Here is a 27617-nt window from a genome sequence, read left to right as displayed (position 1 = left end):
CTAACATGAGCCAGGCTCTACACACAAAGCAGACAGCAGAGGGGCGCCCCTTCCCCACCTCATACACAGGCTCAAAATACCATCACTGATGAGCAAGCACTGCTTCATTCGTGGAGAAGTCCACGCATCACAATATGGTTTATTCTTTGTGTTTCGTGCACTACGAGGTTTTTAAATTTAATTTTCTTTTTATTATTATTTTTTACATTACATGTATGGGTGTTTTACCTACATGCATGTCTTTGCGCCGTGTGTGAGGTACACGGAGGTCAGAAGAAAGTCTCAAACCCCCTGGAACAGGCGTTATAGAGAGTGGTGACAGCCAAGCAGGTGCTACAAATTGAACCCAGGTCCTCTGGAAGAGCAGCCGGTGCTCTTAACGGCTGAGCCGTGGCTCCAGCCCCCCATTCTATGAGTTTTAACAGCTGCGTGAGGACATGTAACTATCAGCCCCGCATTGCTCAAGAGAGCTTTACCTCCTCAAGCCTCTCTGTGCCCTATTCACCAACCCCCACCAACACACACACACACACACACACACACACACACACACCTGAATGCGCCCTCCTGGAGCCCTTGGCAACTGCTGTGTGCCTTTGACTCTGTAGTCCTGCTTCTCCCAGAATGTTGTGACTGTTGGGATGGCGCTGTGTCTACCCTGTTCAGACGGGTTTCCTCCACCCAGCAGTATGCCTTTAAGGTCCTGTATGCCTTTCTATTCCTTGACAGTTCATTTTTTAAATCTCTGAATCGCTGTCCATTAAATGGGCATAGTCACGATCTGGGAACATATTTATCTTTTTTAAAGGGTGTCTTCATTGCCTCACAGTTTGGTAATGAGGAATGAATTAGCTATAAATGTTCATGTGCAGGTTTTGTGTGGACGTAAGTTTTTTACATGGATAGGCGAATGAACACCATCAGTGTAGCTGTTAGACCATATGGTCGTGATGATTAATTTAGGTGTCAACCTGACTGGTCTAAGGAATGCCTCGAGAGCTGGTAAAGCATCAATTATAGACGTGTCTGTGAGATGTTTGCAGGGGAGACTGGCATGTGAGTCAGTGGACTGAGCAGGAGAGATCCACCCTCGGTGTGAACAGGCCCCACCCAATCAGCTGGGGACCCAGGAAGAATAAAAATGAAGGGAAGGGGGCGTTGCCAGCAGAATGACTCACCAGACAGTGGCTTGCCACCAAGCCTGATGACCCTGAGGTTCACATGGTAGAAGAAGAAAGCCTACTCCTGCAAGTTGTCCTCTGACCCCCACATTCACATGCTAGCGTGCCTGTGTGTGTGTGTGAGCACGCACAACTAATTAATTGTAATGTTTCAAAGGCAGGGGACAAGCTCTCGGTTTGACTCTGACTCTCTCTAAGACATCAGAACTCCAGGCTCTCCAGATCTTGGGCTCCTGACCTTACGCTAGTTAACCCTGCATGTCCTGGGGCCATTGGCTTTAGAGTGAGAGTTTACGAATCATTTCTCTGGTTCTGAGGCCTTCTGACATAAAGTGAGGCCCACCACCAGCCCCCAGGGCTCCGGCTTGCAGACAGCCAGATGTGGGGCATCTTTGCCTCCATAATTACATGTACAATGTCCCTAATAAGTCACCTCTCGCCTGTCTAGATTAATCTATTATCTGTTACCCATCTCTCTGTCCGTCTGTCTGTCTAAGGGCCTTCCTCCTCTCCCCCCCGCCCCCGTTGGTTCTCTCTCTCTAGAAAATCCTGATGAATGCATATGATAATGCTGTGTTTCATTATTATATAAAACTGTCTGTTTTCCAAAGTGGCAGTACCATTTTGTGTTCCCACCTGTTATTCTGTATCATTGTCAACACTTAGAATAGTCAGAAATTTTTCTTTTTCTTTTTCTTTCCCCTCTTGGTGGATATGCAGTGATGCATGCCTTACTGTTTTAATTCGAAATTCAGTACACATTTTATATATTGAACATATTCTTTCATGCTTCTTTGCCTTTTGTATATATTCTTAGGGAGGCATCTGTTCAGGTCTTTGGTCCTTTTTTAAATTTTGAATTATTTCCTTATTGTTGAATTTTAAGAATTTTTTGCATGTTGTGGACACAAGTTTTTCATCATGTATGGATTTTGCAAGTATTTTTTCCAGTCTAAGACTTGTCTCTTGACATTTCCTTTTTTTTTTACCCTCTTCTGTGTTGGGGCTTGAACTTAAGGTCTTGTACACATTAGGCAAACGCTCATCCACTGATCTACAGCCCCAACTCATTTTTAAAATAATATCTTTATCAAAACAGAAGGTTTTAGTTTTCATAAAGTCCAACTTCCCTTGTTTTGTTTTTTTCTTTCATAGATTTTGTTCTTGGAGTTATAGCAAAATTTTGAGAGCCAAATACATAGTCACCTAGATTTTTTCATTTCTTTCTGAAGTGAAATACTGGTATTTGAAAATGGATTATTAGCTAAACATGTGTTTATGGTGTCACACACCTTATGGTCCAGTTTCTTTAAAAAGAAAGAGGAGGAAGGGAGAGAGGAGGAAGAAGAACAAGAGGAGAAGAGGAGGAGGAAGAAAAAGAGGAAGAAGTAAAGAAGGAAGAGACGGAGGATAAGGAAGAGAAGCAAGAGATTGTGGAGAATTGGTGTGTGAAAACAGAAAAATGTCTATATAAATTGTTGTTTAAGATCAAAGGTGGCAGATTTTAGGATTTCAAAAGAGAAGAAAATCACAAGCAATCAATTTAAAGCAGTTACAAGCATGATAGATATTAAATCCAATTGTATCAGCTATGAGTCTAATGCCTCCCAACACTTGGGAGGCAGAGGAAGATGGATCTCTGAGTTTGAGGCCAGCCTGGTTTACAGATTGAGTTCCAGGACACCAGAGCTACAAAAACTAATTAAGATAAATAAATTAATAAAGAAAGAAAGTTCAAAAATAAAATATACAAACAAGACAAGTCCATGGTGTTTATGAAAACCCCATTTAAACCTTAAAAACACAGTCAACGAAAGATAAACACAGACACATGCTCACACAAACCAAATCTGAGATGGAGTGCATTGTTGATTCTGGACAGAGCAGGCTCTAGCACAAGGGAAATGGTCAGAGATGAAGGCAGGAATGAGATGTTCTCCAGGCACGCAGAACAGTGCTCAAATGAGTCCCGCTCAGACCCAGAGAGGAATCTGTCGGCAAGGGTGCTCGGTGAACTCAGCAGCCGTCTGCAAAGGACAGGGGAGGTGGTGAGGAGGCATCGAAGGATACAGGTGGACCGAACGCTTTGTCCATGGGTTTGATTTGGTTGATGTGTTTAAAATGCTCCATGCAAAAAGACTGAATACCATCTTCTCCATTCTCATGGAACAGTCACCAAAACCGAATATGCTCTATGCTGTAAAACATCCATCAAGACTAGGGATTGAATCTGGGGCCTGCTTCTGACAACTAGATAAACGTTCTGCTGCCCAGCTGCATCCCCACCCGTTTTGTTTTGTTTTGATTTTTGAGACAGACTCTCATTGAGTTGCCAAGACTGGTCCTCAAGCCTCCAGGTAGCTGGGCTTACGGACCTGCAGCATCAGGCCAGGCCACCTTAAGAAAGCAGAGAATTAGATCAGCTGCTCTCAGACCACAGGAGAATTAAGCTGAAATAAGAACAAAGATAGCTGGGTAGCTCCTTGGACAAATAGCGCATGTCTAAACAATCCATCTTCCTTCTATGTTCTAGAGGACTCTTATGTGACTTAGCATCATTTCCTTTTTAAACGTCTAGGAGAATTCACCAGTGAGCCCTTTGGGGCCTGGTGCTTTCTTTTAGGGGAAGCTACGAATTATTTGTTGAATTTCTCTAATAATAGATAAAAGGGTCATCAGATTATTGGTTTTTCCTTATGTAAATTTTGGTAAATTGTATCTTTGAAGGAACTGGTCCATTTCGTCTAAGTTACCAAATTCACAGGCATAGATGCCATCCGTGGCACCCCCAAAACATGTTACCCTAATAGTGTCCTTGGGGTCAGGAGGGCATTCTGATGCTGATATTAGAAATCTCCCATTTCTGCTATTAGGAATGTATAATTAGTAGTTAATGATCTCCTTTCTCTTCTCTGTCAGGCAGGCTAGAGGTTTATCAATTTTATTGATTTCCCCCCTCCCCCAAGGATAAGCTTCTCTGTTTTATTGATGTTTTCTTATTGATTTCCTGTCTCATTTTCATTGGTTTGTTTTCTGATTTTATCATTTATTTTGCCAGTCTGAGTTTGCTCTCTTTTCCTTCCCTAAAATACTTTTTTTTTTCCTGTGAGAAAGGATGTCACTGTAGCCCTGACTGGCTTGGAACTCACTATGTAGACCAGGCTGGCCCCAAAGTCACATGTGCCTCTGCTTCTTGAGTACAGAAAGTAAAGGCATGCACCACCATACCCCGCCTGAAAACAACTTTTTTTTTTAAATTTCAGAACTTCTTGCCTAATATATGCAATCAATGCTGTAAATCTAACTATACCACTACTTTCACTGAGTCCCACACATTTCTCTGAGTTTGGTTTTCATTTCTATTTAGTTCAAAAATATTTTTAACTTTCTCCTGAGTCCTCCTTTCTGAGAGTTTTATATTTATCTTGCCCGGGCCCAGGCTGTGTTGACTGTGCTGTGGCTGCTGGTGCCAGAGGCCTGGGTTTCCTCTCAGTTCCCCACATCGCCTTTGAGCTTCTCCCACACCCGTGTACTGGAGTCCCGGGGCTGAGGTCCTGTCTTAGGGCTACCATTGAGCACGGTGGCCAAAAGCAAGCTGGGGAGCAAAGGGTGGATTTGGCTTACACTGAGGCAGGATCAGAGTCCATGGAGGGATGTTGCTTACTGGCTTGCTCAGTCTGATGGGGCAGCCCCTGAGGTCAGAAAATGCCTTTCCCAAGCGGACCAAGTTCATCCAGCAGAGCTCAGTGTCAGGGTCTCTTTCTCCAATGGGCATTCCTTTCACTGCTGCAGACCTTAAAGCCAGCACCCCAAGTCCCGCAGGGGTGTGATCATGTCTGATCACCACTAAGGGTGGAACTGACAACAGCGTCTAGCAGGCAGAAGCTGAAGGTGCTGCTAAACTACCATGATGCCCTGGGTAGCCCCAGCAAACAGTTACTCAGCTCCAAATGCCAGTAGCAACCACATTTCCGCTTAGACTTCCATGAAGACAACCACTGGAGCTCTCAGAAAGCTCCCTGTGCCCCATCATAGCTATAAACCACAGCTGCCACCCAGGTTAGGGGTGAAGGAGGCACCAGCGGCCTCCTGGGAAGAGCGCGCGCACCTGCTGGGGGAGACCTGACATCACCGAGGCAGGCAGGAGGCAGGCAGGAGCTTCTTGGTGGCCGTGGGCGGGCGTCTCAGCCCCTGCTTTCAGACGCCCCTGCTTTTCCTGCTCGCTGCTGCAAAATGAGGAGGGAGCCTTATGTAACGGCAGCCTCATAGAACCTTCTGGGGCTGGGAAACCCCCTCCCTCCTGAAACCCCATGGGCACGTGTCTTGTTTTGTTTTGTTTCTGTTCTAAGCAGCCTCGCAGGTTGCTCACCTTAGACAACAGAGTAAGGCCGGGAGCGCGGCAGCCTTTCCAGGCACCCTTGTCTCCACTCTCCGCAGCCCGGCTCCGCAGCCCTTTACCTTTCCCCTCCCCCCTGCCGTGGGCATCACTATCACAGTCTGCTGCTCTCTAGCTCTCTGCTCAGATGTTTCTGCCTGCCCCCCCCCCACACACACACCTTATCATAACAGCCTTGACCAGCGCCCCTCGGAAACCTTCCTGCCCACCCGTGCAGCCTGCATCTCTACCATGCGCCCAGCATTCTCTCCCCTCCCCCGGCCTCCACCTGTGCCCTCCAGATCCGGGTTCTCTTTTGGGGCCTGTGGCTTAGCCCAGCAGAAGCCCCTAGAATAAATATGACTAAATGTGCTGAACAGGTGGCTCCTGGTGCTCAGCACGGTGGTTTCTCGGAGCTCATTAGGCTCTCTGAAGCCTGTGGCCTTGGTTCTGCCAATTCTTGCTCTAGGGAGGAAGCTGTGGCATCTTGGGGTTGTCACTTGCCTTCTCCATCCTGTGCAGCACCACCCGGCAGCTGTCGCCTAAGGGTGTGTGACTCATGGAGGTGGCAAAATCCTAAACCAAGTTCAAGTTCCTCCCTAACTTTCCCCGGTGCCCTGGCCCTCACTACCCCCAGGACAGGAATGCTCCCAGGCATGGTATAGGAAAGAAACTGGGTTTTCTGATTTTTGTGCACTAATAAAATTACCCTCTCTAAAGAAGGCAATTTGCATGTTAATGTTTTGGGTAATTCTCTGCAGCTCCAATGCCCCCAGGGCTGCAATTTCTCTCTGACAAAGTGACAAAAATAAACTCCGCATAAAAGAGCATTTCTCCTCCCTCTCATTTGTGCTCTAATGTGACATTCGTAATGTGAGTCAAGTTGAAACCCACTGCTCTGTCTTCTTTTTGACACTGATCTGCCTCCTTTCACCTCTCCAAGTGACAGGCAGGCCCTGGGGAATGCCTCAGGGGGCTCCTTGAGGACAGGGCTAGGTCCCCTTATGAGTTGCCATCATCCCCACAAGCCCACCTCCTTGCCCCTTTAGCTCCTCTAAGTGACGAGGCAACATCAGCCATCTTTGGGGAGCAGAAAGCCACCACAAGGGTATGGGGAATCTAGGCAGCTGCCCCACCCAGGCTTGGGTCCCTCTTAAAGACAAGCAGGAAGGAAGCTTACCTCATAGGTTTCTTCAGGCCAGGCTACCCCCCTCTTCCCCAAGCCCCGCCAACTAGGATAGAACCACAGCAAACCAGCGAAGATCACCCAGAGCCTACCTGGGCACTTCCTGCCTCCACCCATAGTACCTGACAGCCACCCCAAGTTCTTCCTGGCTCCCGGAGAATGACAGCTGTGCCACACGGGTGTTGCTCAGAGCAGCCAGGTCCTTGTCTGGAGCAGAGGCAGACATCTAGCAGAACATAGCTGTAATCAGAGACTTTTTCATAGTGCCGTGGAGGAAAGTATAACTCAGTGAGAGGAACAGAGAGTCATTTCTCTTAGGAGGTAGGCCAGAGAGATGGTTAGTCAGGGTCACCACGTGAGATGCAGGGAAAGGGTGCTGCAGGGAAAGGAGCGGAAGGAGGAAGGAGCAGAAGGAGGAAGGAGCACTGGGGACAGAAGGTGGAATGATAGGAAGGGGTGCTGCTATGCCGGGCTGCTGGAAAAGGGGGTGAGGGGCTGGGGAGCAGCTCTCGAAGGACCCCCAGAGTACAGAGTATGTGTTCCCTCCTGAGTGTCAGTCAGAGGACTGCAGGGCCGATCTGCTCTGTTAGTGTTGGAGGCAGGGGGACAGATGAGGTTGGTGCGGGAGTCCCAGGGCCTGGCAGGTGGAGAGCAGGGTTTGCGTGGCCTGGAGCATAGAACTGTTTTGGAGGGTGTGGGGGATGAGGCTGTGGGAGGGAAGTTTCAAAACTGACCCCAGGCAGCGGGCTCCCGGCAGATAGGTAGGTGGAGGTGCCATTTAGGTAAAAAGGGTAGGTAAAAAGGCCAATTTGGGAAGCCGGAACCAAGACACTCATCTTCTATAGATTCTTTGAGATGCTAATGAGGCATCCCAGAGGCAAAAACCCCTGCGGCCTGTAGATAAGGACTGGGAGGAATTTGGAAGGTATTTAAAACTCGGGTGGTAAGTGACTGGAAGGGGACAGGGAAGGGGAATGAAGCAGGGGCAGTGAGGTGAGAGCCCTCAGGACCCCAGCACAAGGGAACCACGCAGCACAGGGGCAGAGGGGGCAGAGAGAGCGGGAGGGGGGTGCTTCAGAGGGAAACTGAGAAGTGGTGAGAAGTGGGAAGGGGAGAATGCCCCAGTCCTTCAAAGTCCTGCTAGACTGGAGTGGCCCTGAGCAGTCCTCTCCGGAGCTGGAAGGACAGAGCTGTGGAGGTGTGCCTGGGCCGGCCAGTCTGCACCTGGGAGGTTTGGCTGAGGGGTGGGTGGGAGAGAGAGAAGGAGGCAGGGAAAGATAGAACAGCAGCCTGCCCCTCTCTGGAGGGCCCAGGCCTGCTGGTGGCTGGCAAGCAGAGAGGACCCCAGCTGGAGCGTTCATTCAGGGGACAGATTTCAAAGCCCTGGCCTTTTCTTCCCTGTGCTGCCCACTCCCAAGGTCTCTTGCCAGGCCCAGTGACTCCTGCTCTGCCCCCAACACCGAAGAAAGTCCTTTCGTAGCTTTTTGCATGCCCAGTGACTCCTGCTCTGCCCCCAACACCGAAGAAAGTCCTTTCGTAGCTTTTTGCATGCCCCGGCTCCTCCTCCTCCGTCCAGAGGACGGAGCAAATTTGGTAGAGCACTTGCCTTGCATTGCACAAAGCTATGGAGTTTATCCTCAGCACTGCATAAAAACTAGGCGTGGTGGTAGGTGCCTGTAATCTCAACTCTTGAGAGGTGGAGGACGGAGGATCAGAAGTTCAAGGTCATCTTTCAACTACTTAAGCAAGCTTAAGATCAGCTTGAGCTACAGGAGACCTTATCTCTGAATAAACAAACAAACAAACAAACAAACAAACGTTTGAAGACCATCCTGGTGCTGCCTTTCCTGCTCCTTCAGAGGCCCAACCCCAGGAGAGTTTGGAGGGAGCTGCCGGTGTGACCTGGAAATTTCCGCTAGAAGAAAGGCATGACTCCTTCAAGTATGGCGTGTTCTGATGAGTGTGCAAAGATACTCATTGCAGCATCGTGCGACCGTAACACTAAGAAAAGAAGGAAAAAGAAGCAATATTTGAAGTGTCCACCAGAAGGGAAAGGGGCTGTAAAGCTCATGCTGTGTACACACTAGGAACTGAAAACAAAACAAAACAAAACAGTAGATATGTATATGCAGACCCAGGGAGGCGTCGAGACACTGTTAGAGATACAGTACACACTGTGGTGGTCCATGCCTGGAACCTGAACACTTGGGAGCCTAAGGCAGGAAGGCAGGTTTTACATGGTAAAAATTTGTAAAGAAAGAAACGAGGAAAAAAGAAAAAAGAAGGGAGGAAAGGAAGAAAGAAAGAAAAGTAAAGTACAATACTTGGCAGAGAATCATACAGATGCGTTATTGACGGCTGCAGAATCCTGTGAGTTCTGTCTCACACGGATGTGCCAGAGATGGCAAACAACACACGCTTCTGGATGACCATCCACAGCAGCGCCAGAGAGAGCGGGCTGCAGCTCAGAACCTCACAGGACAATACGCATGCCCCATGCGCCTTCCTCCTGCCTCTCTGAGCAGGGAAATTGCCAGGAAGCAGCCTGCACAGAGGATGGTGCTCCCTCACCAGCGCTGCACCCCTTCGCCAACAAACAAATTAGACCGAAAGCAAAAGGTTTGGAATGGCCAGAGGAAGAAGTGGGAGGGGAAGGGTCTTAACAGAACTTAGCCGCCACCCAGAACTCTGTTTTGAGAGTTAAATGAGATATGAGCAGCGCAGGATGCCTGTACTGCTCCTCAGAGGCCTAACTGCCCGGTAAGGTCCTGAGGTGTGTGGTTTCTGGAGTTCTTTCTAAGCGGGAGATTTCAGCAGCTTGCTGAGGAATGTGTGTTGAGCCTCAGAACAGCCATGTTGCATAGAAATATCTGGGAGGGCCTGAAGCAGTGAAGGAAGGATGGCCAGTCCTGGCTGTCTTTACAATGAGCCCACAGCTTTTGTCTGTAATGGTGGAATGGGGGTGATGTCAGATGGGGGAGGGGTCTGGGACCTCAGGTCACTCTGCCCAGGGCCAGCCTGCTACCTGTGACGAATGAAAGACACAATATTCGCTTTCACCTTTGATTTTGTTTATTATTGGCTGTTGCGGGCTTCTTGGGGGTAATGATTTTTCTGCAAGGTCTATTTATGGCTCTGTCTTGACCCTTCTTCACTTCTCCATCCAGACAAGGACAGAGGCCGTGGTGGCTTCTTCCTGCTGTGACCCTTGTGGGAGGTGGCTGTGGAGATGCCTCAGGCAAGGCCCCCCACTGCCCTTTCAGGTCAGGCCCTCGAGGGACTGCCCAGCTTGAGAGAAAATGAGTGAGGGGCAATGGTGGGGATGCCAGCACTATCTCTATGTTGGATAGTTCTCGTCAGTTTGAGGCATGGGTCACCAGGAAGGAGAAGCTCGGTTGAGGAACTGCCTCCATCAGGTTGTACTGTAGGCAAATTTGTAGGTTTTTCTGCTTGAGTTCCTGCCCTGAGAGTTGTAAACTGAAATAAACCCTTTCCTCCACAAGCTGCTCTTGGTCATGGTGTTTTCACAACAATAGAAACTCAAACTAAGACACAATCCATCTCTGAAATGTGGCCTTGGCCAAGAAAACTTGACCTTGCTTACCTGCCTTAGGCTCTCTAAATTGAGCACTGTGGTCTCCTCAAAATGGAGATTAATCATGCTAGCCTCTGGGGACTACCATGGGACTTCCAGGGAGGGATGGGGGTGGAGCCCCAGCCTAGAGGACTAAGGACAGAGACCATTGAAACGGCTGGTCTCCTGACTCTGTGATCTCATGAAGCTCAGATAAGTAGGGAGGCCAGTGATGGGTGACCTGCCGTAAGAAGAGAAGCCAGTGCCGGAGGCTGGCACTCCAGGCCAGCAAGGCAGGCTGGGGTGGAAAGGCAAGTGGAAAGGAGACAGACAGGCTGTGGCCAGCTTCTGGAGTCCTATGCTGCCTTCGTCCAGGTGGCTCCTTGCAAAAGCCACTCAGGACAGGTGTTACAGAGGAGGAGACTCAGGCACAGAGAAAGACTTTGACAGCTTGGCAGTGGCAGAGCTGGGGTATGAACCCGGAGTCCCCATCTCTATTCACTGAGCCCCTTGCCATCTCTTGAGAACAGCCTGGATTTGATCTATCCAGCATGCGTCCCGAGCACCAGGCCTGGGGGACTGGGGTGACAGCTGGGAGTTGGTGATGGAGCAGCTGGGTGCCTTTTCTCCCCTAGTGGATGGCTGCTCTTGGAGCCATTGCAGTGTGCAGGGAAGGGCCACTGAAGTCATTCCGGCCCAGATCATTCACACTTTACTTTCTGGCAATGATTCTAAACCAAAACACAAGTCTGTAGGTATGCTTAGGATTTCTGTGAGGCAGAATCCCCTGTTCTGCTTGAGTAAGAAGAAAGAGATTTGGAAATTGTGAGGACAGCAGGGACTGACTGAAAGGAGGGCGGAAATCAATATCATCTTCAGTGTGGGATAATATCTCTGGCTGTCAACAATGATTTGGATTTAATTACATCAAATATGCAAATGTGTTCTGGAAACTGTAAAATAATACATAGCCATCAAACATGAAGAAAGCTTAATTGGGTTGGGAAAAGAATTCAGGTTTGAGTGTGAGATGGGCCTGGGCTGAAATGCCACTTCTTCTACTAGGGAGTCCCTCTGCCTGGCTGCTTGGCCACTGCCACGCACCCTCCACTTCAGAGGGACAGCCCCTGTCCCAGCAGCCTTCCGAACACTTCTTGGAAGTGTGTCCTGGAAAGCAACAAGAAAGCCTTGGCCTCTTCTCTGCCCTTAAGCCTTAGAAGACAGGCCTTCTGGGGAGCTGGCATGCTCCCCTCGAGTCGTGTTCCACCCTCCCTGGGGTGAGAGGAGAGGACCCTATGGCAGCAGGAGCTGGAGGGCCCCCATCACCTGCCGACTGACAGAATGAGGCCGTGTCTGTTGGTGGCTGCATCTCCAGAGCCTGCAATCAGAATGTTCCAAGGCTTCTTCTCTCTCCAGCGACATCCGTCAACCCAAATGAAGTTTCAAATCCCGCTCCACGGCTTGTCTTCAGGTGTGGGGAAAGCACGTTCGCACACACCCGTGGATCTTGCCTGTCAGTCTTGACATCTGGCAGAGATGGATGGTGCCCAGCCCTTACTCCAAGACTGATTTCGCTTCTGGAGTTCTCTTCTTTAAGTGTTTTGCTCTTGTTGTTGTTTGTTTCTTGGTTTGCAGTCCCGAGGCAACTCTGATGTGGCCAGGTGTTTGAAGTCTTAGAGCAGCCATGGAGCAAAATGTCAAGAGGCCGTCGCTCGGGCCCCACCTGCCAGCCGTGTCACCTGCCAGCCATGGCTCTTTAGCATGTCTCTTGAATGTAAAATGGCTTAGAACAGCACCTGCTTCACAAGATTTGGGAACAGTCCAGTTGAATACTGCACAGGCAGCTTTTATGCGAGGGCTTTCACATGCCAAGACATAACATAACTGTGAACTTATGCTGTTATTTGGCTATTACAAGTGTGCAAAGTGTGAGATGTTTCCAACGCCCAAGCCCAACCCTGAGGGCCTCCCCTGCGGTAGGCAGAGGGGCAGGGAGAGAGGAAGGGGGCTTTAACTGTTTCCTAAATGGCTCTGGGAGTTGCGACTTAAGAAATGTGAGAACATTTCCACAGAGTAGGGCCACCTCAGCAGAACTGAAGGTTTCTGGATTGCAGCACCCCTCCCCCACCTCATATGTTGTGACATCTCCTATGGGATGGATTTTGGATCAAAGAGACAAGGTCTCTTACGACGCGGCTGATGTTCAATGAGGCCCGTTTCCACTTGTGTCAGGTCTCTGCACAGAAAAGGCAGCAGAGCGCTTGACCACTCGCTCTCTGACCAGGGAAGGCACAGCAGGGTGGCCATCTGCCAGCCAGACGAGGCCCTCCGCAGAGCCTGACTGTGCCGAGACCTGGCCTGGAACTTCCAACCTCTAAGCGCTGAGGGAGTTTGACATCCCTGCTCTTTGTCATCGAGTCTGTGGAATCCTATGGCATCCTGGGCTGACTGAAGACAGGGATGGGTGGCTGTGAGGCTTCAAAGAAAAAAGTTTCCCCAGCAACCTCAAGGGCGCTCCACTGCCCTCGCGCTAGGCCCGTACACGCAGCCCCCGCTTTCTCAGGCAGCGTCCTCCGGGCTTCCTCACTCTGCTGCCTCCTGAAGAGTCCTTCAAGACACAGCCGCTTTGGAGTGTTCATCCTAAAGGCCCCCAAATCCGTGTGACAAGTGCGCCTTCCGGTGCTCACTGGCAACAGGCCACACCCCCAGGAGAAGGGGATGGAAACTGCGTCTCTGGCAACGTCCTCCAATTCTCTTGTGCAACATCCCACTCGGTCTCAGCATGGAGACACAGCCATTGCGATACTTTAGAACTCCCTGCTGGCCTCTTATCTTCTTCAGCTTGAAATCTTCTGTCATGGTCTACGTGGCCATCTGTGGCCTAGCCTTCCTAGCCTGGTACCCTTAGTAAGACTGAGCGGGGGGGCAAGCGCCAGGAGGGGTCATGGAACTCTCCTCACTTAGAGGTTGGGCAGTGAGTCCACAAAACTGAGGGTATGCGGTCTCTCAGAAACCAAGGGAAGACTCAGCACAACGCCGGGACAGGTTCGCGGTTCCTCAGATCTCTCATTAGGCTTTAAAAATAACAGGCTGGGTTTCTCTCACTTAATGTCTTAAAATAAATGTCTTAAAAAAAAAAAAAAAGTCTTTAGCCCAAAGTCAAGTTCCTCATTTCAGGACCCGCAGAGTAAAGTTCATCCAGACAGGACTCAGTGGGGGAGGAGGTGTCCAAGTGAGGTCTCCGCTTCACCCAGGAATTTATGAAGGCAGATTTTTCAGGCCCCACCTTGGAATTCCAGATCAGAAGCTCTGGCTTGGGGCCTCTATCTGCACTTCAGTGTCCCTCCCCTACCTGGCCAGGGGATTCTGAAGTTCAGGAACCCCTAGGTCAGGTCGTCCCATTTTCACCCATCTGCGAATCTTCTCAGAAGCATTTTCGGGTGTCTGCCCCAGCTGGTCTCGAGTGTCCATTTTGTAGAGTGAGCATCATAACACCTGTGCCTCAAGCATGCCTCTAGAACACACAGATCTGGCGTGCAGGCCATGTATCTATGGGTTTAAAGCCACAAGGAGGATGAAACAGGAGAAAGCACTAGGAAGTGTAGCTGATTTCCACAAAGGTCCCAAGGAGAGCCTCAAAGAACCAGTGCCTGGGAGTGTACTTGGAGTGTTTTCTTTAATAAGCTTTTGCTAATTTTTTTTAATTAAGAGTGACACCCATGATTCCATTTGGAAAATACAGAAAAAGTTGTAATGCCGTGGAAGTTCTGTAGTCTGCAGAGTCGGCAACGAGCCACCAAAAAGAGAATGCATTGTATTTCTTTTAAAAATATATTTATCTAGTTATGTATGTGAGCACTCTATTTGCACACATGCCTGCATGATAGAAGAGAACATCGGACAGAAGAGGGCATCAGATCCCGTGACAGATGGTTATGAGTCACCACGTGATTGCTGAGAATTGAACTCAGGACCTCTGGCAGAGCAGCCAGTGCTCTTAACCTCTGAGCCATCTCTCCAGGCCTGTGTTTCCATTTGGGAGGAGTGATTTGTTTGAGAAATGTCTAGGTCTGTCACTGCTGTGTTAAATGGGTATAATGGCTATTAAGCCTCTGCCAAACTGCTTTTCTGAAGTCCACAGCCATGGCCTCACGCACAGCCTGATGGCTGCCTCGGCTTAGCTGGCAGGCAGCTACCGCATGGCTTTAATGCTGTCTTACCTGCCATTCCGGTGCCCTGTCCACAGGAGTACTTATGAGGGTGGCAGTATTTTTAATGTGAACTTAATTGCTAGGTCAGTCTAATCTGTATGTATATATGTAACAATATGTAAATATACACCGATATATGTATATGTAATCTCCTCAACAACCCAGCTCTCTGGGGTTTTATTATTAGGAAATGAGTGAGAAATAAAAACGGTGAAGTATCAATTGTTTATTATACAGTTCTCCATAAGAGCTAACTAATCCGAGCACTCGTTATTCAAGAGGAAGTGGTGGGGAAATGATGCATCAAGGCCCGGTTTCAACGGCTTTGACTGCTTGTTCCAGAGTCTCGCTATGTTTGCCCAGCCTAGTTTACAATTCCTGGGCTCAGCCAAGCCCCCAGCTTCAGCCTCCCAAGTGCTGGGGCTACAGGCGTGCACCCGTCTCACCTGGCCTTTTTAGAATGTTGTGCTGACCTTACAACAGTGGTCCTGAAGGTTGCCTAGCAACCTGCAAATGTATCTGCTTGCACCTTAATTCCGGGACTCAGGATACCAAGGCCAGGAGGTTTGCTGTAGTTCAAGACCAACTAAGCTACATAATGGGTTTTAGGATAGAATGGGCTACAGAGTGAGAGAGAGAACAAGAGAGAGGAGAGAGAGGGGGGAGGAGAGAGAAGAAAAGCACAAGCAAAACAGAGTCCTATATGCGTTACCACAAATGAGGGGCACACGTCTTCCTGAGGACACGGTGGAGGAAGGGCAGTCAGTGAGGACCCTCGGGCTCTCGAGGGTGGATAGGGCTGAGCACCCCCACACTTACTGTCGATGCTACATTTAATATAAAGAATAAAAGGAAGACAGGGTCCGCCCGCCGTTAGGAAGGCACTCCACAAGCCTGGTCTGCCAGCAGCTAGGAATTGCTACTCCTCCTGAGCCCAGGCTTGCCCCTGCCCCCGCTGGTGGGAACCCCAGCACCCCATCCCTGCTAACTCTGGACGCAACCGTGAATCTTCTTGTGGGAAACCCATGCCCTCTTCCTCTCCTCTGCAAGGTTCTATGAAGCATAAAAAGCTTCAGTTCTGGGCAGTGTGCTGAGTCCTGAGCTTGGCCAGGCCACTTTACGAAAAGAGGAGCAGCAATCCCGTGAGACTCAGATGCGCTGCAGCTGCTGGGTCCCTGTGACTGTGGGTGGGGGGTGTGCCCCACTCTCAGCCTTCATGGTCTTCATTGGGGTGTGCCGCACAGGGCTGGACAGCGTATCTGCCCCTCCCCCGCTTTAATATTTTGCTTTAATTTCTCCTTTTGTTGGGTTTTTCTCTCTCTTCTTAGTCTCATGCCCATCCTGTCTTTTATGAGACAGGATTTTGCTATGTAGCCCTCACTAGCCTGGGACTCACCGGACAGACCAGGTTGGCCTTTAAACTCTCAACAATCCCCCTGCCTCCGCCTCCCAAATGCTAAGATCAACAGTCATGTGCTACCCACTCGTCTTTTTCAGTTTTTCTCTGGGAGCAGGATGCTGTGTGGGTTGGGAGCATCGGAGCTCTGGGGGAGCTGGGGTCTGGTCCTGACTGTGGATGTCATGTACCACCGAGCTCTTGGGTAAAATGGTGGTTCTGAGTGAGGATTCCGCAGTGAGGATGGTGGCCTTGTGGGTTCTGGGCAGGGATTCCACAGTGATGGTGGTGGCCAGGAGTCCTGTGGGGTATGCAGGTTTGTACGGGGGTGCTGCGAGCTGCCCCCACCTGGTTAGGCACCAGGAGGGCAGCCTTCTGTGAGTCACTGATGCCCGTTACCCTCTGCTTTTGTTTTCCCTATGTGGCAGTCCCCCTTATCCAAAGCATTGCTTTCCTGTCTCAGTTACATACTATCAGCATCAGTCTTAAAACACTAAAAGAAAAATTCCAAAAACAAACAGTTCTGTTTGTTTGTTTACTTATTGTTTTCGAGACAGCCTTGGCTGTCTTGAACTCACTTTGTAGACCAGGCTGGCCTCGAACTCCCAGCGATCAGCCTGCCTCTCTGCCTCCCAGAGCACTGGAATCATAGGTGTGGGCCACCACGCCCAGCTTATAAACCATTCTGATGTTGCGAATTGCGTATCCAAATCACGTGATGGAATCCCAGGCTGACCCGTTCCTTCCCGCCAGAACCGAGAATCATCTCCTCATCCCGTGCATCCACACTGTCTGGGCTTCCTGCCCTTGTGTCACTCAGCAGCCGGCTGAGTATCAGACGGCTGTGGCAGCACGGCAGTTCGACCCTTGACTGGACTGACCCTTACCACTCAGTAGCGGCCTGCAGCACAGAGGCTGGTGGCTCAAAGGGAGAGGCGAATTAATTCTGGTGCTATGTTGTGCTGCAGGGCATAGACAGAGAAACCTAGGATGGGCAGTACAGTGTTCTGTGTTGGCTGCAGTTTCAGGAATTCTCTTGGGAATCTTGAAACATATCCCTCAAGGGTAATTGGAGAACTGGTGTGTGTGTGTGTGTGTGTGTGTGTGTGTGATGTACATGGTATGTGTGTATGTGTGTGTGTGTGATGTACATGGTATGTGTATGTGTATGTGTGTGTGTGTGTGTGTGTGTGATGTACATGGTATGTGTATGTGTGTGTGTGTGTGTGTGATGTACATGGTATGTGTATGTGTATGTGTGTGTGTGTGTGTGTGATGTACATGGTATGTGTATGTGTGTGTGTGATGTACATGGTATGTGTGTATGTGTGTGTGTGTGTGTGTGTGTGTGATGTACATGGTATGTGTATGTGTGTGTGTGTGTGTGATGTACATGGTATGTGTATGTGTGTGTGTGATGTACATGGTATGTGTATGTGTATGTGTGTGTGTGTGTGTGATGTACATGGTATGTGTATGTGTGTGTGTGTGTGTGTGTGTGTGATGTACATGGTATGTGTATGTGTGTGTGTGTGTGTGTGTGATGTACATGGTATGTGTGTGTGTGTGTGTGTGTGTGTTGTACAAGGTATGTGTATGTGTGTGTGTGTTGGACTATAAGGAAATACCCTTTCTCACCTGTTTCAAATACATTATTTTTTTGGTATTTTTTTTTATACCTGTTTTCTCTAGGAAGCCAGAAAAGACAGACAAAAAGAAAGCCAAGGGTAGTGAATGAAACACTCTCCTCCTCTCAGAATGTCCTCACCCAAACAATGCAGCCACGTACTCTTCCCCATGTCATCTTCCTTTTGTGAGTAATAGCTCGAATCTCGGGCAGCCTTCAGTGAAGGGAACAAAAGTAATCTCCACCGAGGTACACGGTGCTGTGTGTTTCCAGCCACTGCTCAGCGTGGGCCGCAGGCCAGCAGCCACCAGACCCGACAACACAAGCGTCTCTGGCCTCACCCCAGAACCCACATTTTGAGAAGACAGTGTTGACTGGAAAGCCCATTAGCGCCGCTGCGTGTGGACATTGGAAGTACTCAGAGTTGTGCTTCCTCATTGACGAAGACTTGCTGTGAGTACTGCCAGCTCAAGTAAGCAACATGATTGATGAGGTGGCTGATTACACTCTGGCCCAAGCTGCTTATCCTACCAGCTGCCAGAGATGTACAGTCTCAGGCACCGTCGTTGGTGGGCCGGTGAGATGCAGAGTCTCAGACAGGTCCTCAGTGGGCCAGGCTTTGAGAAGAGATGTTTAGACAGAGCTGGGAGGTGGGAGGGTAACTGAGTTTCTCCGGGCATCATCCACCGTATTTGTCTGACCCACCAACCAACCACGACACACACTCACATGCACATACAGTCATATGCACAGAATACACATGCACACCTATCCATGTTGATGTTTGGGACATGTCTGCCTCCTGAGTTAAACCAAGGCCCCGTTGCCCTGTCTGTCCACAACAGACTTTTGTTTACAGAGAAAGGCCTTTCCTCAAGAGTCCCACGTACTTTGCTGCCTTGTCCCATGGAGCAAGGGACTTGCAGGGCATCTAGAGTCAAGAGCAGAAGAATGACAAGAGCTGATGGTATATTTGGAAGGAGATGAAAGCCTCTTTCGCCCGGTTCACGTTCTCAAGTCGGAGGGTGTTCCCAGGTCACAGGACACAGCTACAGCTCAGCGCCTGCAAACCCGTGGCTGGCGTGGAGCAGCAGGGGCAGGGCCAGCCTCGGCCAGCACAGCGTGATGACTGACTCTGTCACAGTTGCCACCTCCCTGAGGATCCCTGGGAAACACACAGGCCCTGTAGATCATTTCCATGTGGATGCAATACAGTCGGTATAAAAACTGATTTCCTGGGCAGTATTCTCTGTCAGTGACCTTAGGAAGTCACTTTGTCTCCGTCTTGTTCCTCACCTGTAGAGCAGAGCGTAATAACAGTAACCTCTCTGGAATCCCAAGAGGATCAGTGACAGTGTCTATGAAGCACCTGGGACTGATGCATCCTTCTCCCACCCGCGCACCCAGCCATCTGCTCAGGACTCCAGTGTGTCCTTACCAAGCATCTTCTGGGTTCCTGTCACTAGGAGACAACCATGAACTAGATACAAGGCGGGAAAGATGGGCTCAGCCCATGGTCCACAAAACCTAAGCAAGCTACGTCAGGTACCTCCAAAATAAAAACGGGGGGAGGGAGTAAGGAGAGGTTGGAGGGAGATACTCCAAGGTATAAACACAGGCAATGACTTTCTGAAGAGGACTCCAGAAGCACAGGAAATAATTCCAGGATCTGACAGCTGGGACTCCATGAAGTCAGGAAGTTTCTGCACAGCAAAGAAGTCACCAGAGAGAAGAGAATCCACACCAACCGTACATCTGACAAGAGATTAATATCGAAGATATATCGATTCCAACAAAAACACCAAGCCCCAAATTATCCAGTCAGGAAATGGGATGATGAACTGAACATGTAATTCTAAAAAGAAGAAACATAAATGGCCAGTCAAATACTTGACAAGGTATCCTTAGCCGTCAGGGGAATACATGGAGACTGGACTTGGATCCTCAGCAACCACAGGAAATGCCAGCATGGTGGTGCAGGACCAGAACCCCAGCACTGGGGAGTGGAGACTGGCAGGCCCTTGGAGCTCCCTGGCCAGGCAGCTTAGCCTAATTGATGAGCCCTGGGTCCCAGCGAGAAACCCTGTTTCAAAAATAAACCAAGAATGGTAATGATCAACGGAAGCACAACCCCCAAGGTTGACCTCTGACCTCTACATACTACATATATACACTCTCCTACAAACACACATGAACATACACAAAAACAATAAGTAAACAAAAATAAAATCACCTTAGGATTCTGCCTCACCCCATTCAGATTGATGTCACCTGGCACGCCTTTAATCCCAATACTCAGGAGGCAGAGGCAGGCAGCTCTCTGAGAACAAGGCTAGCCTGATCTACACAGAAGCTCCAGGCCATCCAGGGTTACAGAATGAGGCCCTGTCTATTTATTTATTTAAGTAAATAAGTGGGAGAACAAAGGCTGGTGAGGGTGTTGGAAAGAGGGTCCCTCCTCCCTACCCGTGAGGTGTAAACTAAGGCAGCCACTGGGTACATCAGTATAGAGCTCCTTCAATAAACCAAATCCACAGGCCCCTAACTCAAAACACCACAGAGATACTTGCACACCCAAGTTTTGAAATAGTCAGGGAATAGAAGCAGCCTGACTGTCTATCAACAGAAGAATGGATAAATGGAAGCAGCCTAGATGTCCATAGATGATGGATGAATGGATAAAGAAAGCATCGTTCATACGCACAATGGAATTTTATACAGCCACAAAGAGAAATGAAACAATGACATTTCCAGGAAATGGATTCAATAGACTTGGGAAGAGAACTCACATTCCCTCTCAAGCGTAGAGCCTAAATTTAAAATTATATGCCTGTGTTTATATGTTTGTTTATAAATTACAAAACTAGAAAAAGGGTCTTGAGAATGGAGGAAGATACTTAAAGGAAATGGGAGATAGAGCCAATAGCAGAATACAATGGAAGGCAGAAGGGAGAAGGAAATGGGGAGAGGGGGAGTAGCTGGGGGGGGAGGAGAGTATGGGGAAGGGCGGTGAGGGGGAAACAGCTGAGAACAAGATGTGATCATGGAAGCTATGTATGAAGGGTTCTTAGGGAGCCTGTCACTTTGTATGTAAACTAAAAAACTTTAATTTAAAAGAGGGGGAAGGAGCTAACAAACCATGAAAAGACATGAATGGGTCATAACAGAACCTGCTAAGTGGAAAAAGCCCCTAACAAGGCTCCAAGTCCTTCAGCCCGCCGGTCCGGGAAAGGCAAGGCTATAGCAATAATAAGAAGATGAGTGGTTTGCCATGGGTTAGCGGCACGGAGGAGGCAGGGATGGGTGGAAGCCAGGGGCCTGGGGGCTGTGGACCTGTTCTGTGCTGTATCATAAACACAGACACTGCACAGAGCAAAGAATGGGCTCAGATGCCCTGTCCCTCCCATACTGTTTGACCAGTTGTGACAAATGGGCCACACTGTGGCAAGCTGGGTGAGACAAGGGCCTATAGGGACTTTCTGTGCATTTGTCCGTAAACCCGAAACTGCATTAAATTCTCCTCTGTCACTTGACACCAGAGCAGGTGGGGCCGGGACATAGCTCTGTGGTAGAGGAGCAGTCACAGGACCTGGGAGCCCAGGGTTCGCGGCCAGCTCTAAAAAACCTGTATGTAGCTGGGGCCTGTCCAATTCCAACCTTGGAATTTGGAGCTCCAGTCCCAGGGGCCGGCGGCAGCTTCTGAGGTCGAGCCAGGCAGAGCCCTGGGCCCAGCAGGGACCAAGCATCATGCATCCCAAACATAACTGCCTCTGACGGGTTTGCTACCCTCTGCTCACTGCGACTGAGACGGACCCGAGGGAACAGCTCCGGGTCTCAGAGGGGTTAGTTAGCCCATGGTTGTTTGGTCCCATATACTTGGCAGGAGTGTGTGGCAGAGGTCGCCTTGTGGAAGACAGGAAGTAAAAAAAAAAAAAAAAAAAAAAAAAATGGAGAGGGAGTGAGAATGAGGTCGAGTCTCCAAAGGCAAGCCTCCAGGGATGACATTTCTCTGAAGTTTCCTGAACCTTCCCAGATAGTGCCATCAGCTGGAGACCATGCCCTCGGCACCAGCGCCTGTGGTGTGTGGGGAGGGGAGGGGGTCACGAGACAACCAAAGATCTGAGGCTTGGGTTCGCATTACCCGGTGACATAACTTGTAGGAAACTGAAGAAACCTTCAGATACAGTTGTCTGCGGACACCCATACTGGAACGGGCCGCACCATGTTGTCAGGTTGATAATTTAGCTGTTATTATCCCTCTAACGGTAAATTTGGGAGCAGGGGTTTCCCAGGAAGGCATTTCCTCATGGTGCCCAGGAATAAGATTCGGGACACTGCCACTTCCTACTCCACTCTCCCCACTTCTCCAAGATTCAGTGTCCCCATCTCCGAGAGATAAAACCTGCTTCCGGGGGCTGTTGAAGCGTGCAGCGCCTGGGCGAGGAGGGCCCTCCGAGTGCTGGCTCTGTGCGGCCTTTCCAGAGAGGAGGCAGTGTGCTTTGGGGGCTCCCTGTGGTGTACCCTGGGTTCTCTAACAGCCTCTCTCTGTCCACAGGGATGTGTCTGCAGGCGTTTGTCGAAGCTTTCTTCTTCCTGGCCCAGAGGAAGTTCAAGATGCAGCCCCTCCACGAGCAGGTGGCCTCCTTGATCGACCTGTGTGAATATCACCTATCCCTGCTGGACGAAAAACGCTTGGTGTGCGGCCGGGGCCGGCGCCCCCATAGTAGCCCTCCCCAGCAAATGAACCCACAACCTAGTCAGCTGTAGGCATCCCTGCACCCCGAGTGATTGGTGTTAGCAAGCTCTCTCACTCCAGACACACTCTTCCCTGAAGGCCACCCTGTCCTCTTGGAAGAAGGTGTGCCCTTGGGGGCTGAGTACCCTGAGCTTTGCGCCCCTGCCGGGAGTCACCAGGGTTTCAGCTGCCGTCCTTTCTGTGTTCTGCAGGGTTCTCGCCTCGCATGGCCAATTCTGGGCCACCCTCCTCCCAGCACCTCGTGGTGACCCACCCGTCTGTGAGTCATCAGTGGACCTATGACCTCTGAGATGTGACGGATGGCACCTGCTATGCCGGGCTCCTGGGAAGCACCAACTGGGCCAGCTTTGCTGTGCTTGGGGATGCAGAGGATTGGAGGGTGGGGGAGAGGACAGACCATCTCAAAGCAGAGAGCTGTGGACGTGGAGAACAGTACCCCGGGGTCTGCTGGGGCCTCCGAGAGCCTGCTGGTCAGAGCTTGACGTCACTGCGTCTCTTTCCTTCCGCCCGTTCCCTGAAAAGAAGTGGAAATATCAAGAAGGCGGACACCCCGACCGTGTGCTGCATGGGGGTACTTAACAGATTGACCTCACTTATTTCATGAGCTTGCCTGTTGCTGCCATGTCTGATTTGTTACTAATTAAGAAACGACAAAGAAATAACGCAGTAAGGTTCTCCAGGCTCCCCGTCCAGGTTCCCTGCAAAGGTGGGCTGCTGACTCCATGGCCAAGAGCCACTGGGTGCCCAGCACTGTGCTGTCAGCCCTGAGTGAGGGGAGGGCGTCCGGAGGGGAGAATGGAAGGCCCCAACGGGAGCCAGGACAAACAGGAGTGTGTAGAGCACGTGGCTGCCTAGACCAGAACAATCAGTGTCCTCAAATGTCTACTGTGAGGGGCAGAGTTTGAACACCTTGCTGCATGCTCCTCGGGACCCCTCGGGCAGAACAAGTGGGTGTCACAGCAGAAGTCCCAAAGGAGACGTGTGTGGGGACCGCTGTTAGCCAGCCTCGAGCAGCACAGCCTTAGAAAGCCATTAAAGCTGTGACTTGACACTGCCTCTCAGAATGAGTCTTCAGAGAGTGCTCGCACACACGGAGCAGAGGCTTGAGGAGGGGTGGAGGGGAAAACTGGTTCAAGAGGTTGAACTTCAGCCACATTGAGGTGATACCAAAATGTCAGCGCTCACGGTGAGAGGAGGCCTCTACGCCATGCCTGACGTCTAGAGGTGTAGGCCGTTGTTGGTTATGGGAGCTTGTCACTGACAAGTTGGCCCCCGTTCCAGTAAGGTGTGACAGAATGGAGAGCAATGCAGATGGCTCCTTCCTAGCAGGTTAGGGACAGAGCCAGAGAGCCCAGGCAGGTGGGGGGGGGGCAGTGCTCTGACCACTGTGGCTTAAATCCCTTCTTTAGAAGGACCCTTGAGATCCAGCCCAGCAGATAGACTAGGCTCGGCTTTTCATCTGTTGGAGGCTGGAGCTGGGACCCACCAGCCTAGCCAGGAGGGAGCCTACAAGGACATAGCCTTTCAGTTTAGATGTTTAAGTGCTGATCCTACAGCACACCCACCCTCAGCCCCAGCCCTGGCAGAACAGGGCCTCCTGTAGCTCTGTGCTTCCACTCCCCAAACAAGTCTCTGGGAAGGTGAAGGGGGTCCCCTTGTATTACCTCAGGAACTCTGTCTTCCCCCTAGCTCAGACTCCAGCAGGTCTCTCTCCGATATGCCCCACTCTTCCCTGTCCCTTCCTCCCTAAGATCCTGGAGGGCGCCAGCGAGCCTTCAAATCCTGCCGAAACCACCCCCACCCAGTCAAGGGCCTTTTCATCAAGCCCCTCCCTTTCTTCCCTGTGAGCCACAATCCTGGTTTGACACTCTGGCTTCCTAGAACTCTAAGAATCTGTTCTCAGAACAACAATGAGTCATTTCTCCACTGGCAGGAAGACCCTGGCAGGCCCCTGCTCAGGATTTCCCACCCCTCCCTTGCTGCCACCTCTACCTGGTCCACTCAGATCCCTCTGCCCAATAGAAAACAATTTTCTCTCAAGGTTCAGTTCAGGCACCTGCCACAGCTGCCCCCGCCCCAATCCTCCTCACCCTCACAGAATGAACAGCTTCTTCAGGCGTGTCCAGGAACCTGGAAAGCCCCTTCTTTGTCCCACGTACCTGTGGGAACCCAGCTGTGACGTTTTTTTAGGGTCAGGCATGTGCTGTTGGGTCCAGAGAAGCTATTGGGCACAGAGCCAACAGGCAGGGTCCGGCAGGTGCTTGTTGAACTGACAGGAAACTGAGCAGCTCCAGGTGTGGAGACTTCCCCCTCCCCTCACGCTGTGGATGCCGGTAAGAATCTTGGCTTTAGCTGGGCAGTCGTAGTGCACACCTTTAGTCCCAGCACTTGGGAGACAGAGGCAGGTGGATCTCTGTGAGTTCAAGGCCAGCCTGGTCTACAGAGTGAGTTCCAGGACAGCCAAAACTACACACAGAGAAACTCTGTCTCAAAAACAAAACAAAACAAAAAGAAGAGAAAAAAGAAAAGAAAGTATGGCTTTGGGGGCTGGAGAGGTGGCTCAGCTGTTAAGAGCATTGGCTGGTCTTCCAGAAGACCCAGGTTCAATTCTCAGCACCCCCGTGGCAGCTCACAACTGTCTGTAATTACTGCCCTGGGGGGTCTGACTCCCTCACACATTCAGGCAAAACACCAATGCACATTAAAATAATGATAATTTAAAAAAAAAAAAAAAAAGAATCATGGCTTTCTAAGCATTGCTGAGCCGATTGGCTGAACAGCCCTGGATCCCCAGATTCCCAGTTGGATGATCCCTTCCCCAAGCATGGTACTTGTCCCAGGAGCCCATCAGTAGACAGTGAGTTTGCTGACCCTTGAGTCTTTCCACAGCCAGATTCCATGTGACCTTCAGCTCAGGTCCTGGCCTAGAGGGGTGGAGCGCCACCGCTGGGCTGGATGGCCTTGGCCCTGTCCCTCATGGCGAGTCCACCTTGTGTCCCCAGCTAATGTCACATCTCACATTCAGAGAAGGCGGCCTGCTGCGAACCTAGGCAGTTGGGGACAGTTCGTGTCTTCCTAGAGTGTTCTAAAGCCTCCCTTTACTTGTGTGAATGAACGTGTTCTCAGTGTTCAAAGGGCTTTCTCAGACTCGTTTTCTCATCTGATCCAGCCACTGAGTGAAAGACGAGGACTGTCACCGTCTTCCTGACAGCTCTCCAGAGCCCGTCTCAGCCAACATGGCAGCCCATGCGTCCAGGAAGCTGAGTGCACCGTCAGAGCACACCAGGGATTCTAGGGACACAGGGCCTTCTGAATTATTCTTCTATTGGGTCCCAAGGCCCTCAGCTACCTAATTGGGAGATACCCTGTCTCGGTGTCTTGGGAACATTAGGCAAGATGATGACAAGCATAGTAATTGCAGAAGTATATGCTTGATTACCTTGACTCTGGCTTCTGGGGCCTAACAAGGGTAACAGGACAGAAGCAAAAGCTTTCTTGAGCAACGCCCATCAAAACGAATGAAGCCTGCCTTTCATCTGCACACGTTTGAAGACATTCAACTCCACTCCTCAGATGTCTGGAGTTGGCCTTGTGATTGGCAGAATACGAATCCAAAACGGCTCAGATCCCCCCTTCATTTCCTGATTACTGCCCTTTATTCCTCAGGTCTGTAAGCGAGAACTGGCCTGGCAGAGCAGGCCCTGGAAACCTGCTCTTGAAGCTCAGGATTCATGCTCTCTCATCAGGCGTCTTCCAGCAGCAGAGAGCCACCCAGGCTCAAAGAGGAAAATTCACCAGTGAGCAGTGTACCCCGAAACCTTCCCTGCCACTCTCCCATTTCATTCGCTGAGTGTGAGTGACATTTCCCCATACTCTATTTCTCAATAAATAAATAAATAAATAAAGCAATGTCTGTTTCTTGTTCTCAAAAACTCAGCAGAATGGACAGCGTTCTGGTTGCCTCTTCTCATGATCTGAAGTCTTGCTTCACTTTGACTGGAAAAAACATGCTGCCTCTGTTTATATTATATGCTCAGACATACACACACTCACATACACTCACACAGGTGTGCTCACACACTCACATACACACACACATACTCAAACACTGTCATTGAGCTTCAGCATCAAATGATAAAGAGACTAACTAACTAACTACTTCCTCATTTCTGGTTCTTTGCGGCCCTGAGTAGCAAAACCTGCTCACCCAGAGATGCTCCGGGGAAGGGGTTCCTCCCGCAAGAAGGGAAGCGTTTGCACTGACTCTGACCAGGGCTGCAGTCCTGGGATGCCACGGCTCCCCCAGGCCTCACCTGGACTTCAGAGATACTTTCCCTGTTTCACATGAGAATGGAGAGAGCAGAGGAGGCCCTGTCTCTTCCGGAAGGACGGAGGGCTTTGGAAGTCTGACGAGAGCCTGAATTTGCCTGACGTGTGTCGCGGCTGGTAGGTGGCCGTGGATGGGTGACTTTTCCTCCCTGACGCAAGTCCCTCTTCGGTACAGCAGAGATCGGATCCGAACAGACACAAAGAGCCTGGCACGAGGCTTGGCACCTGGGAAGTGTCTTCACAAACGCCTGTTGAGAAAAGGTATGGGCTCCATATGCTGAAAGCAGTGGAGGCCAGGAAACGCTCCTGCCAGGCCTCGAGCCCCGGCAGGAGGGGCTCCTGGAGGTCTGTCAGGTCCCCCAGTCCATCTCCCTCTGCCACGCCCACCTCTTAAAAGCCTTTCACAATTCTTTATTAAATTTTCATGGCGCATCAAGTCGAGTCCCTTGCTGCAGCCTCAGTTGTCTTGGTAACTTCGCAAAATGCAGTAATAAATGAAGCTGAGTGTCGCTAACAGGCTTATTGAATAACCTGCTATGGAGTATTGACAGTTTCTTTTTTGTGGTAATTTTTGACAGCAAACCTACCCGGGATGAGGAGGAGGGGCAATGTTTGTCCATTTTGGGCCAATTGGTATGAAAAGGGCACCTTTTAATTTTTTTTTCCTCCCCTTATGGTTGATGTTTGCTTGAGAGCTATTGACTCTAGGGAACCATGAAATCCCGGGGGAGCCAGAGGGAGGAGTTTGGGAAATCCTCCAAACCTTAATCTGCCTGAGGAACAGTCTCTCCTCGCAGGGATGGCCCTGTTAGAAGTTGGCCACCTTTCAAAGACTCTAGGAGAGACGCCTGTCCCAAAAGGAGGTTTGCTCTCCTTGTCTGTGAAGTCACCTCCTGTAGCTCCTCCCCAGAGCCTGAAGCGCTGAGGTGGCCCCGAGGAGGCCACTAGGAGCTCTGCTGGCCAGAGGTGGCCAAGGCTCCTG

The 27617-nt window shown here is 50.3% G+C and overlaps 1 protein-coding gene and 1 long non-coding RNA gene across 9 annotated transcripts in view; one reads left to right on the top strand and one right to left on the bottom strand.

Annotated features, from left to right (window-relative positions):
• Nucleotides 1–27159, top strand: part of Ttll11 (tubulin tyrosine ligase like 11) — a 224679-nt gene extending 197520 nt beyond the window's left edge. For 3 of the 8 annotated variants that reach the window (XM_060390046.1, XM_060390049.1, XM_060390050.1), the window contains one exon: nt 22106–22910. In XM_060390046.1, coding sequence (XP_060246029.1) covers nt 22106–22317 — 212 coding nt within the window. In that variant the 3' untranslated portion in view covers nt 22318–22910. Of the gene's footprint in view, nt 1–17615; nt 18004–22105; nt 22911–25475 lie in introns of those variants that run through there. The other 5 variants (XR_009593829.1, XR_009593828.1, XR_009593830.1 and 2 more) reach the window with 5 other exon arrangements.
• On the bottom strand, nt 17565–22109 carry LOC132655888 (uncharacterized). Its single transcript, XR_009593831.1, has 2 exons — nt 18989–22109; nt 17565–18846 (listed from the first exon to the last, which is right to left on the bottom strand). It is a non-coding gene; the product is annotated as an uncharacterized LOC132655888 (long non-coding RNA).
• Nucleotides 27160–27617: the final 458 nt, after the last annotated feature.

This window comes from Meriones unguiculatus, chromosome 8 (genome assembly GCF_030254825.1).
Source record: "Meriones unguiculatus strain TT.TT164.6M chromosome 8, Bangor_MerUng_6.1, whole genome shotgun sequence".
NCBI classification, from domain to species: Eukaryota; Metazoa; Chordata; class Mammalia; order Rodentia; family Muridae; genus Meriones; species Meriones unguiculatus.
Note: the sequence above shows the minus strand (reverse complement) of the source record. Positions and strands in the feature narration are given on the sequence as shown.